At 44.3% G+C, this 12,500-nt stretch overlaps 1 protein-coding gene across 3 annotated transcripts in view; it reads right to left on the bottom strand.

Annotated features, from left to right (window-relative positions):
• helz (helicase with zinc finger) overlaps positions 1 to 12,500 on the bottom strand; it is a 70,568-nt gene that overhangs the window by 18,653 nt on the left and 39,415 nt on the right. For all 3 annotated transcript variants that reach the window (XM_063191391.1, XM_063191375.1, XM_063191382.1), the window contains exons 19-21: positions 6,633 to 6,780; positions 3,947 to 4,130; positions 1,615 to 1,843 (exon numbers count right to left, since the gene is read on the bottom strand). In XM_063191391.1, coding sequence (XP_063047461.1) covers positions 1,615 to 1,843; positions 3,947 to 4,130; positions 6,633 to 6,780 — 561 coding nt within the window. The remainder of the gene's footprint in view (positions 1 to 1,614; positions 1,844 to 3,946; positions 4,131 to 6,632; positions 6,781 to 12,500) is intronic.

The following is a 12,500-nucleotide window of genomic DNA, read 5'->3' as shown; positions in this document are numbered from 1 at the left end:
CTCTATCCATGGCCGGCGGTCGTGCAGTTCTTGTGTTATGAAACAACAGCCCCTAAGCACGAACATCTGTGTCAAAATATACCTACCGACTTCCAAATTGTCGCATAATGATGGGTATAACGCCATTGTTTATTAAGATTACATTAAAACCATGCTATTGAGCTACTTAAGCATACGTTTTTAAAGTAGCTGATAGTGCAATTTCGCTAGGTTTCAACATGTCAAAGACAGAGTGCAGCAGCCAAAGCATCGTCCCCCCCTTGTCACGTTGCCATAAACAAAAAAACAAGTATGCCGCGCTGGTTGATCGATAAGTTGTCGGCATAATAATTGAGATAACGCCATTGTTTAATAAGATTTTAAAGCTGGCTTTCAAAGTGCCACTTCGGTTTCAACCTGTCAAAGACAGCGCGGAATGTCACATGATCTGAGAAACCGGCAGCTGGCTGGCACCCTAACATGCTCCCATATTTTCCAGTTTACCACAGCACATACAGCCTACACTAATAGTGTCATATGATTGATAATATCTTAATAATGATCAGCGTGTAGCCTTCGTGTAGCCTAGTAGGAGCGCGGTGCTGTTTTGTGCCCGTCGATCCTGTGCCGAATATGGCATATCTTTCCAACCCATATGGCATATGATGGTGCATCATCAAAGAAAAGTCTACTCGCTTATTTGTGAGGCTTATATTCAACGTGAGTTTTTGTCACATAATGTTAGAGGTGTGTTCTTTCGACATGTCGATATTTGTATCTTAATGTTGGTTCCTTTATGAGATATGGGTCCTTCAAATGTATGATATTTCCGCAGCCAACCATACTCGCAAAAAGAGGGTGTCAACCGCATGACGTCACGCCCCTGTAAATATTGTCGCACCAAAGGCACGGTTTTAAGTTGCCGTTTCAACAAGTTATGTCCGGAAAAATTATTTAAAGTTGGATTGATGTTTTAGAAATAGGCCCAATATTTAATGTGAATAATAGATGAATATTCGTTTCATTTCTTCTTTAAGGACAGTATGACCTGGGTATATGAGAACCTTCACAGACATACTTAAAGGGGAAATTCGGTGTAAAATGGCTTAAATGGTGTTAAACATGATACTGAGGGCTAAGTCTGGGCACATACCTGAAACCCCATTCGTGCCTTGCATTGAGAAATCCAGCGCTAATGCTAACATTTGGCTTTTGCTGTGGTTCACCAGGGTATAGATTTAGCCATCGTTATAAATCTCTCCTTTCCACCCATTTACGAGGCTGAAAGTTGCCCAAAACTTCATTCTGTAGTGTCGCGGGGTTGTTGACTTGTAAAATGAGGCATAGAGAACTTTGGTAGCCAACAGTTAGTTTAGAAACAGGGCCGTTTGTAGAGGCTGCATCACAGCCCGGCTACAGCCTGCACCACAGAAGGTCTACAGTTACACCCTATGTCTCAATCCACACACTTGTGTCAGTGCACTAATGGTCAGTGCCCAGTGGTCTTCAGTGCATAGTGTCGTGGAAAACATTGAGCACTATGCACTGTGCCCTCACTGGAAGTGACGGCTGAGAATAACAAGTTGAAATGAATGTGGTCTGACCATTATGCAAGCGAGCCTGGCTGAGTCTCACCTGCAGCGTCCCACGGAGCAGAGCGCTATGGGGTCTCCCACCACGGCCACCAGGGACTGCGCGCGGGTGATGGCGGTGTTGAGCAGCTTGTAGTTGGACAGGAAGCCGTAGTCCAGGTCCTCAGTGGAGTCCTCCACCAGCTGCTCCTTGCGCTTGATGGCCGTCTGCTTGTGCTTGCAGGTGTGGCGCGTCCGCACCGTGCTCAGGAACAGCACCCGGAACTGCTTACCTGTACAGAGCAGAGGGCACACATGGGGAAAGGGGTAGAGTTTAGTAGGCGCACAAGAAGGAGTGCAATATTTTACATTCACATCAAAGCAAAGAGGTTTTGCTAGTCCGGTATCTATACACTGTGCTCAGGAACAGGTTGGGAGGCTTATGATGACAAAGGGCTGTTTATTCAAAAAAGGTTGAGAGCCACTGGTCCATATGCATTTGTTATCAAACATGTGAGAGGATTTGGGAATTCTAAGAACCTACAGCCCTCATTTCCCTTGTTAAATAATACATGTAGGCATTTATTAGCAGTTTCACCATTCCTGGTTGGTTAACTCATTGGCTGCCAGCCATTTTCATAAAAGAGTACATCGGAGTGCCAGAGATTTTTCAGCATTTTGGGCGTTTTTTGGAGGCTCACAGAAAATTGAGTTCTGTGTCTATGTCAACACCATACCTATCAAAACACAGATTAGACGCTCATCTGTCATCAGAAAAAAAACGGTGTCTCTCTACCCCTTTCCGTTCTTTCATAATCATCTGTTGAAATTAAGTGGAATTCGCCAAAATGCTGCTTTCTAGCCAAAAAGCTGAGAAAACGCCATTTGAAGTAGAACTATAACTGCAAACGTTTTTGCCCATAATGGCATCGTCCTAACAACTCCAAACCTATCAGATGCTATTACAGAGTCTTCTGTCATCTGTAGCCTGAACAAAAGATCGTTTGTATGACCTTTTCAACCTAATATACTGAAATATAACGGGGGTGGACTCGAAAACAAGGGTGTTTTGGTTTAGTTGCTGGCGCGCAGAATGGATCATGACAGCAGGTGCCTCTAACTCCGGGAACACCCTCCCTCTCCCTCTCATTGTGCTCTCTCTCTCTCCCCTCGTTGGAGAACGAATCACAGCTGGTTTATTTCCTCCATAGTACCGTGTTGTGTCTTGTGGGGGAGGGAGGCAGGTAGGCAGGCAGCTCCGCTTAGCGTAGCTTACTGCAGCTTCTTTGGCAGAGCGGACAATTTGCAGAAAATAATGAGTACTGTCATCATGGTTCTGCTATAGTGATCTTGTCATATATTGTTCAATGAATTTTCTTTTGATAAAGTACTGATCACATATCCAACATTTCACAAGCCGATTGGAGTGGTGAAGGCTAGCTGGTCTGAGGCTAAGTGCAATGCTTTCTCATGTGAGCTGAAAGCATCTGACCAGACACAAAGTCTACTCTGTTCCAAGAATCTGCAACCCCCCCTGTCTTGTTTGATGATACAGTAAGCTGATCATACTATACAGATCCATAAATATAACTGTAGAATGAGTAAAAATAGTTGACTTACCAAAGATCTTTTATTTAGGCTTAGTTGTAAGTTGTTAGCGATTTCGTGCTAGCTAGCTAGCTAGCGTAGCAAACTTTATAGCCAAACATTTCCCAACTGAGGTGACACATCACCACTAGTCCCGTGCATTCTCCTGTTAGATGATATTTTGTAAGCATCATCCTGATGTTGTGTAGACTGATCACATTATCCAAAATGAAAGGTTGCCACACAGATCATCTCATGGTGTATTTTTGGAAAGCTAGGTACAATGCCTTCTAGCTAGATAGCAACAGGGGGTTGTATTTTGGTCATGAGAGGAAGGTTTTTTTTGGTCAGGCTCTGACACTAAAATCAGTAGCCTACCTGTGTTATAATCAGAGGGCAAGAAAGTAGACTACTGTCACAGGTGCTTTACTTTCAAAAATGATTTTGCTATGCTACTTTTGAGATTATATTATAATAGTAAAAAAGGGGTGTTTTTGTCTTGACATGTTCTCTTGTACTGAACTAAAGGCCTTCCTTGACTGTTCCTAAGGACACTTCTGCCACCTACAGGAACAGTTAGAAAATGCCTAGAGGCTTGAAATTTATACAGAAGATAGGTCAGACCGTCCTCGAGGCCTGGCTGTAAAAAAACGCAATTATCGGCGAACGACGTCGAAGGCAGGGGGCGTCACTATTCGAAATGACGTCATAGCGACGTCGAAGGCAGCCAATGAGTTAACTAAGTAGCCTGGTTTATCACTCAACCATGTTCTTAGCATACCCCCCCCCAGGTGTGCGCATGTTCTTACCCTGCACGTTGAGCACCCTCTCCACGCTGACCTCGTGCATCCTCTTCTTGCGTAGCTCCGCGCGGATGCGGAAGACCTGGTCGGCGTAGGGCGACACCACCCCGATGCTGCCCTCGTCCAGCTTGCCCCACGCCACCGGCCACTTGCGTCGCATCTCCTCCACGCGCTCCACGATCTCAAACACCTGGGGACACACAATCAAACACACACGCCTTTGGTTAGAGATACACAGTTGCATGATGAGTTGCACCTGAAACACACACACACTTACCACTCCATCCACTCAAGATCTCAAACACCAACACTCAAAAACACACATACATTCAGATCCACACACAAACACACACACTTACCGCTCCATCCACTTCAAGATCTCAAACACCAACACTCAAAAACACACGAACACAAACACATGCATTCAGGTCCACACACAAACACACACGCCATTACCAGTCAACATCAGCGCGCGCACGCACACACACACACACGCACGCACGCACGCACGCACGCACGCACACACGCACACACACACACACACACACACACACACACACGAACACTTTCCTACTCTCACAACAGCACACAGAGAGACTCAACTCCGGTAGACATATCGGCATCCCACTCACAAAGATATCAATAGCAGACAGCTGATGCAGAAAAAATACCAGTTATTTATAAAAGAAAGTGCAGCATCTACTGTGTAATCTTCTTGTCTGTCTGACAGCTCCGCGCTTTATCCTGACAAGTGACAATACTTCATCTTCACCTTTTTACAGGTGTAAGTTATGGTTGACAAAACACTGTAATATACAGTAAGCACAGTGTGAACTGTACTGCCGATTAGGCAAAAGGAGGGGGCGAAGCAACACTGTGTAGACGACTTGTACACACACACACACACACACACACACACACACACACAAACACACACACACACACAAAGGAAGTGTGTATGTGGGGAATGTGTGTGTTAAAAAGCTAAGAATGTTGTGTGTCATTACACACTCAGACTCACACTCTGAAGTAGTTTCAGCCCGCACTGTTAGTCAGCAGTGCAGTAGGTTTGTCAAGAGCTAAATGCATATAGTGTTTTACTGCCTCAAACAATGGATGCTGATGAGGGCCAAGTCTCCCACTGGGAGCACGCACGCACACACACGCTAGCTGTCAGCCGCTACACACTGGCTGAATACCACAAGACTTCAATTCATTTTACCTGCAGCGACTTACTTGCTCAGTGTGTATGTGTGTGTGTGTGTGGTCAAATTTACTGTGACTCATAGTTTAGCCGTGTCTCACCCATACCCTTTCAAGTCAAGTGTGTGTGTGTGATTTATTCATGAGTGCTTGTCATTTGAGTGGGCGTCCCTTAGCCCGCTGCCACCACAGCATGGTGTGTGTTTGTGTGTGTGTGTGTGTGTGTGTGTGTGTGTGTGTGTGTGTGTGTGTGTGTGTGTGTGTGTGTGTGTGTGTGACTCAACACCCCTGCCTTGCGTTGCATATCAAGCCTCTTGATTTGGGGTTTCTGTGGTCACAAACATGCCCATCGCCTCCTCCCTCCACCCCACCTCCTCCTCTCCCTCAGTAGAGCCGCTGCATAATCCTCATCATTACCAGCTCCCCCACCACCCCCTGAGGAGCAGTAAAAGGCTCCAGATGAAAGCCACCCTCCTCAATATTTGCAGCCTCTTGCACTCAACAATAACAACAGCAGCAGCAGCAGGAGGAGGAGGAGGATGCTGAGCTCAACTGTACCACAGCAGCAGCACTCTGAGTCCTAACCTAGAGAGGGCAAGGCTGAGGCTGTCTTAACCTGGAGAGGACAAGGCTCAGAGTGCCATCACAAAACAGTCAAGCTTGGAGAACCGAGGAAACACATGGTGCGACATGGATTAATGGCTTTTCTCAATCTATTGGGCTGAACAGATCCCACATGAGTGGAGAAAAGCCAGAACGCTTCAATGGGCCATGTTCAGACCTAGGCCGTTTTGACGGACTGTTTTTGATGAATGATCATTTGGTTTGGACTGGGTCATGCTTGGTGACATTGTATCTAAGGTTGCTGTTATAGAGACAAGTGACAGCAGTGGTGGCATCTAAAAATCTGATTAACAGTTGTGCTCACAATAATAGCTTGGATATTTTTTTTTTAAATTGCATTTCTTCACTTTATATTGTATATCAATATTATAAAATAGAATTACTTTCTTTTCTTGCTTTGAAATAGAATGCGCAATGAATGTGCAGTGTCCCCAATGCATTTTTGCTCATGAAAGTACAATCTACTCTAGACATTTACTCACCTTTGTAGAGACACTGCTAATATTTTGAGCACAACTGTATTTAGAGGCCGTTCGCCAGGATCCTCACGCTCGGTTTGTGTGAGCAAAATGGCTGTAAACATGGCGCTGGTAAATGATCTGCTTTGACATCTTGATAGCACTATGAAGCTAAGATATAGTGTGTACACAATCTGTGTCACCTTCCTGGACCTTCGTGAACAAAAATGGCGACATCCTTGACATGGGCACATGGGTGTGAAGAGTCACCTAAATAAGTGTCGGAAAGCAGGAGGGCAGTCTGAATCACACCATTTACAGAGTGAGAATCAAAGTGTGTGCGTGCGTGCGTGCGTGCGTGCCTGCGCGCGTGTGTGTGTGAGTGTGTGTTGATGGCCGTCTCTCACCTCTGCGTTGTTGTAGTATGCGGTGCTGTTCTTCTCCTGGACGTCCTCCCCGCGGGCCGTGAAGAAGGTGAGGGGGTAGAAGTCCTTATGCGGGGGCTGCTTACCGCTGGCCATCAGCTTGCCCTCATAGAACAGGTCCGACGTGTAGCTGCAAATACACACACGGAGAGCATGTCAGACCATCAGTGGACACTCGGAAAAGTATACAAACACGGAATCATGTCAGACCTTGAGACTAAATGCCACCCGGTGTGTGGATTTGGGTGCGTGTGAGATCAGAAAACATGTCAACACATGGAGATCATGCCAGACCAACAAAGCAGAGTTCTCAACGGGTCTGGTCAGCCCGACAAACCCGACGGGCCCCTTGGGTTCGGGCCGGGTTCGGGTCGAAAATATAAGCATATGGCTCGGGTCGGTTCGGTCCGCGGGCTCAATCTTTTCCGCCCAGTGAAAAAAAAAAATCAGTTCTGCTGTTTACCGTGAATCATGGCGAATTTCCCCTTGATGGGTCAGTAAAGCTAGGCCTATCTATCTAAATATATGTAGGCCTGCGTAACGAAGGTCTGGCAGGCTGCTGCATGCAACGTTGCGCGCAGTGCTTAATTTGTAAATCACAAGGTACCGGAATGCAAAACAAACATGACATCACAGCGATGATGAGTTGGACAGAGGTCCCTGAACGCACAGAAAAACTACACTGGCTACAATTACGCAAACGAATAAAAACGGGGAAAAAAAATCTTAGATGCAATTTTAACGATATTGAGTCCCATGTCAGCTCATGGAACCATACTTTTGTTTCTTAATACAAGGGACGGTTGGCGATCCAATGGCTATTTTAAACAACAGCATAGCCTATTTAATACTGTAATGACAACAACCAATATTTTTAGTTTGATCGCTAACTTTATGCTTAGTAGTCTCAGCAAATGCAGTGCATGGAAATTATGCTTATGAGGAGAAACGAAGCCGAAGCGGTCTTCTATGGAAAGGACATGGCTTTCCAATTAGGCTATCCTTTCCCCGTATTCACACAACGTTGGCATATGCGTATTAAACATTAAATCCACGCTTTGTTGGCGACTTTGTTGCATATAATTTGGCTAATCCGCATGTGCTGTTGCGATATGCCACTTCACTATTTAAGTGGCTCGTGCACCGATGGTAAGCGAGCGGCAGCGAAGACGGCTATTTTTCCGGTAGACTTGACTTTTCACACTGACAGTCTGCTCGCGCTTCGGTCTGGTTGAAAAAAACCCCAGCCAATGTTTTATTTGGAGCGTGTTGGCCCTATTTGAATGAAATATCACATTGTCTTTGCCGTTTTCGTGCTGTTTTCGACTTGTAAGCAACTGTCGGGAAGGAAAGGCGCGCACACACATGGGAGCGCTCGCCAGCCGAGGAAGATCTCATCCTCTCACCTAGGCTATCTGTCTTTTTTTAATCCATGCATCAACCGTAGCCCAGGTGCCACTAGAAATTAGTAGGCTATGTCCAAAACCTTGTGTGCCGACCAAAATTTGATGAAACTTTTAAACAATGTTTGGCACAGCCAGGCTTTCCATCTCATCCGCGCATATGAACAAACAAGGAGGGAGGGGCAACTTCACGTAGCCTACATTTAATCAGACACTCGGGATGGAAATGTAGTAAGCCTACATTTAGAAGTCAAAACAAAAGGTGGACAGATTGTTGTTGCCGTGAAGCATGAGGCGGTTATTGAAATCGCGCTGTGGATGATTCTGCTAAAATAGCAAGAACGTAAGTTTCCCCATTTTATATTATGTTTCTATTGTGGAAAATATCTTTTCACTCATTTACTGCACATAAGTGCCCTTAAAGACCCACCACAACCCGTCATTCTCCATAGGATAACGTGGGGAAACTCGACCCCCGACTTCGGGCCTCGGGCCGGGTTCGGTTAGATAATTCCAGTGATGTGTCGGGTAACATCGGGCTCGGGCTTTAAAAGCCACGGGCCGGGTAGGGTCGGGTTGACATTTTCAGGCCCGTTGAGAACTCTACAACAAAGGTCACGCAGGAAAGGGTGAAAACATGTCTGACCATATGAAAACACGCCAACTATAGCACAACCACCAAGATAGACTTGTGTGGCACCATCACAGAACAATCCAACAAGTCACCAGCCAGTGGAGCCAACCATCAGTCTTATAATGTGTAAACAGATGAATAACAGCATATCCCTGTAAACAGGGCTACACACTGGCAAATTATTGTATAATGGTTTGATATTGTAGTTACTGCAAATATGACATAGCAGCATTATCTAGGATATTGTAGTTAGTTACTGCAAATTTGACACAGCAATATCTCTAAAACATTTGGGACACCTTTACGACACATTTGGTCCATAAGGGTTTGTCACAAAATACATGTCGTGATGTGAAGGCTATTTTCTCAATTAACTCAATTTTGACAAAATATGTAGTTACTGCACTTTGCCTTCGTAGAGCAGTACTGTGTCCTTGGAAAGTCTCCAGTCTTCTCAAGTAATGACAAACTATCGATTAACAATTGGAGTATGACATACCAGTATTTCTGAACAGTTTGACACATACAGCTCCAGGTCACTTTATTAGAATAGCATGAAAAAGTTGATTATTTCCATAATTCCATCAATAATGTTAAACTGTCATGGATTATAGATTCAAGGCCCAGTTTTTTAACTATTCCAATCATTAAATTGTTTATTTTTACATATTTTGGTCTTCCAGCTCAAAAAACCCATGAATTGGGGAATTCGCATCATTAGAATATTGTAATAAAATCACAATTTTCTTCACCAAAATTCGGGTCACATCAAATCAGTTGAAATTTGGTACTTTCTACATAACATGCAATGTTCAATACTTGGTTAGGACTCTCTCTGTCTTAATAACGGCCATGATGCGTTTAACATTGCAGTCAATGGCAGAAACAGTGCATGGGAGTTATGGAAGCCCAGATATCCTTGATGCTTTGCTGTCAGCTGTTCTTGTTTGTTGACCTGGTGTCCCACACTTCACTCTTCAATATACCCTGTAGATTTCCATGTCACGTTTTGGCACTAACTCACCAGTTTAATTCTAAATCGCCAGAAATGAAACCCCATTGAAAATGAATGGGGTTTTATTTCTGGTGAGTTAGAATTAAACTGGTGAGTTAACACCAAAACGTAGCATGGATATCTACGGGTATATTGAAGAGTGAAGTGTGGGACACCAGGTCAACAAACAGGAACAGCTGACGGCAAAGCATCAAGGATATCTGGGCTTCCATTACTCCCATGCACTGTTTCTGCCATTGACTTCAATGTTAAACGCATCATGGCCGTTATTAAGACAGAGAGAGTCCTAACCAAGCATTGAACATTGCATGTTATGTAGAAAGTACCAAATTTCAACTGATTTGATGTGCACTGATGTGAGACGAATTCTGATGAAGAAAATTGTGATTTTATTACAATATTCTAATGATGCGAATTCCCCAATTCATGGGTTTTTTGAGCTGGAAGGCCAAAATATGTAAAAAGAAAAAAATGAATGATTGGAATAAACAACTGGGCCATGAATCTACAATCCATGACAATTTAACATTATTGATGGAATTATGGAAATAAATCAACTTTTTCATAATATTCTAATAAAGTGGCCTGGAGCTGTAAAAGGAGTGCACAGGAAAAGGACTCCACAGTTTCTGTCATTTTGTCACCACGACCATATTTGGCTACTACCAACCAAACACATGCATGCCAGCCATGTCACCAACCACCTAAATAAACAGTTGCCACACATGCAAGATATATGCAAATGCATGTATGGAAGTCTGTGTCACGAAACACAACATTCTGTTCAGTATGTCTGCTTCCCAGCCCTACCACTCAGAGTGTGTGTGTGTGTGTGTGTGTGTGTGTGTGTGTGTGTGTGTGTGTGTGTGTGTGTGTGTGTGTGTGTGTGTGTGTGTGTGTGTGTGTGTGTGTGTGGTGTGTGTGTGTACGTTCGTGCCATGCTTGTGTGTACATGAGCCTGTGTGTCAAAAAGGCTGACAAAACAGAAAAAAGTTTGCGCTATCTGGCAGTGGTGCAGTCTGTGTTGAGATTCTGCACCATAAGCCCGTCCTCAGCTGTCGCCCTCAGATTGCCCGTTCCTGCCTGGCTTCCCACAGGAAAGTCCCGACGGGTCGCTTTGGCGCGGAAGAGAGCCAGGCTCAATGCTCACCACATGCTCACAAGAGGCTGTGACATTTCACCGCCAAGAACTGAACCGCCACAAGGGACTGTCGGCCAGCGCAGCACACAGCTGGTATAGATGTATGCAGATTTGATGTTAAACTATTCCCACGCAACAGACTTCGCAGTGGATATCCCTCTCGAATGAGGTTTGCACCTACAGTGAATGCAGCATGTGTGCATTGGGACGTGAACTGCTTGGACCCCACAGACTAAATATTCCTGGAGGTGCACCGAAATGAAAATTTGTGGCCGAAACCGAAACCGAAAAATAATGAATCACTTGGCCGAATACCGAAACCGAAACCGAATATTACAGTTCAGTCAAAAGTGATCAAAAGTTAGTTTTTTCACTATTTTTGAATATTGCTGAAATAATGGTTTATTTATGGATGTGCACGAATATTCGAATGTTCAAATATTCGTTTTCCTTTCGAATTTAGAATAGTCCTGTCGAATAAAAAAAATCCAGCCAGTAAAAAAAAAATCTGTGTTGGCCTCCCTGGCAGTGTTAAGTGACAAATGAAAAGTACTGCAGGGTTACATTAAATTAACCCAGTAGCTCCCCTGTATTCTAACTTCTCTGGTAGGTCTAGATACCATGCTCATCTTTAATTTCCAACTCGTAAGGCGAGTGTGTCTGAAAGCGTCCCGCCCCCCGCCGACACGACACACACACAGCCAGGGAGAAGCCACGCATCTCGTGCATTTCGGGAATGGGCATTGGGCATTCATAAATAAATCGCTGACACTGTAAATCTGCAATTGGTGATGGTTTTGTAAACATGGACTGTCATCTGTAACTGTTCGGGAATAATGTCACATCAATTTGCGTCTGATTTGGCCAGCGTAAACTTCTGCAAGGTAAGCTACTTGTAGCTGTCAGTCAGTGTCAACAATGGCAGGTTATTTCAATATCTCGCTAATAATGATAAGCTAACAAGCGAAGTAAACTAGCTGAGCACTCTTAGCTGAGGCGATTGTATCTGGCTTACTATAATCTGCAACTATTTGGGGTTCGTTTCATATGGCGTTGCTTCAGATTTGTAAAACAAACTTGGTAAAAGCCACCCCCTGTAGCCGTGCGAATCGGGATACTGTCTGTCAACAATGTCAATTGCTAACTAGTTCTAATGCAGCCCAACTAGCGAACAGCTGTTCAGTGGGGTTTACTTTGCCGTGCCACGAGAATGGAAGGAGGGGAAGGGAATGATAAATATTTCTTGTCACAGACGCACAGACTCCTCTTCCAGTGAACGTGCTGCTGGACGTTCAGAGGTGTACACTCGACAGCATTTTCTAGCTATTGCTCCCCCCTGGTGCTGTAGATGGAAGGCCACTGTAAATAAGTATTGAACTCTTTATGATACGTCGGCGGAATTTAGGCTACACGTTTCAAGGGATGACAGTGGAAATCCCTCAGTTAGCAAACGCACGTCTTTTTTTCGGATTTTCGAATAACATTCCAATAGTGGCCATCGAATTTCGAATAGGCTACTGTATTTGGCAGAAATGCACATCCAAATGTTTTGACATGTTTTGGAAAGAAAATAAATGTGTATTTGATGTCTTCAAATGTTAGAGTAGAACTGATTTACTGAATTAGTTTAATTAATGCCCATTTTCAATTCATTTTC

Source organism: Engraulis encrasicolus, chromosome 2, assembly GCF_034702125.1.
Source record: "Engraulis encrasicolus isolate BLACKSEA-1 chromosome 2, IST_EnEncr_1.0, whole genome shotgun sequence".
Classification (NCBI taxonomy): Eukaryota; Metazoa; Chordata; class Actinopteri; order Clupeiformes; family Engraulidae; genus Engraulis; species Engraulis encrasicolus.
This window is presented reverse-complemented; position numbering and strand designations above follow the sequence as displayed.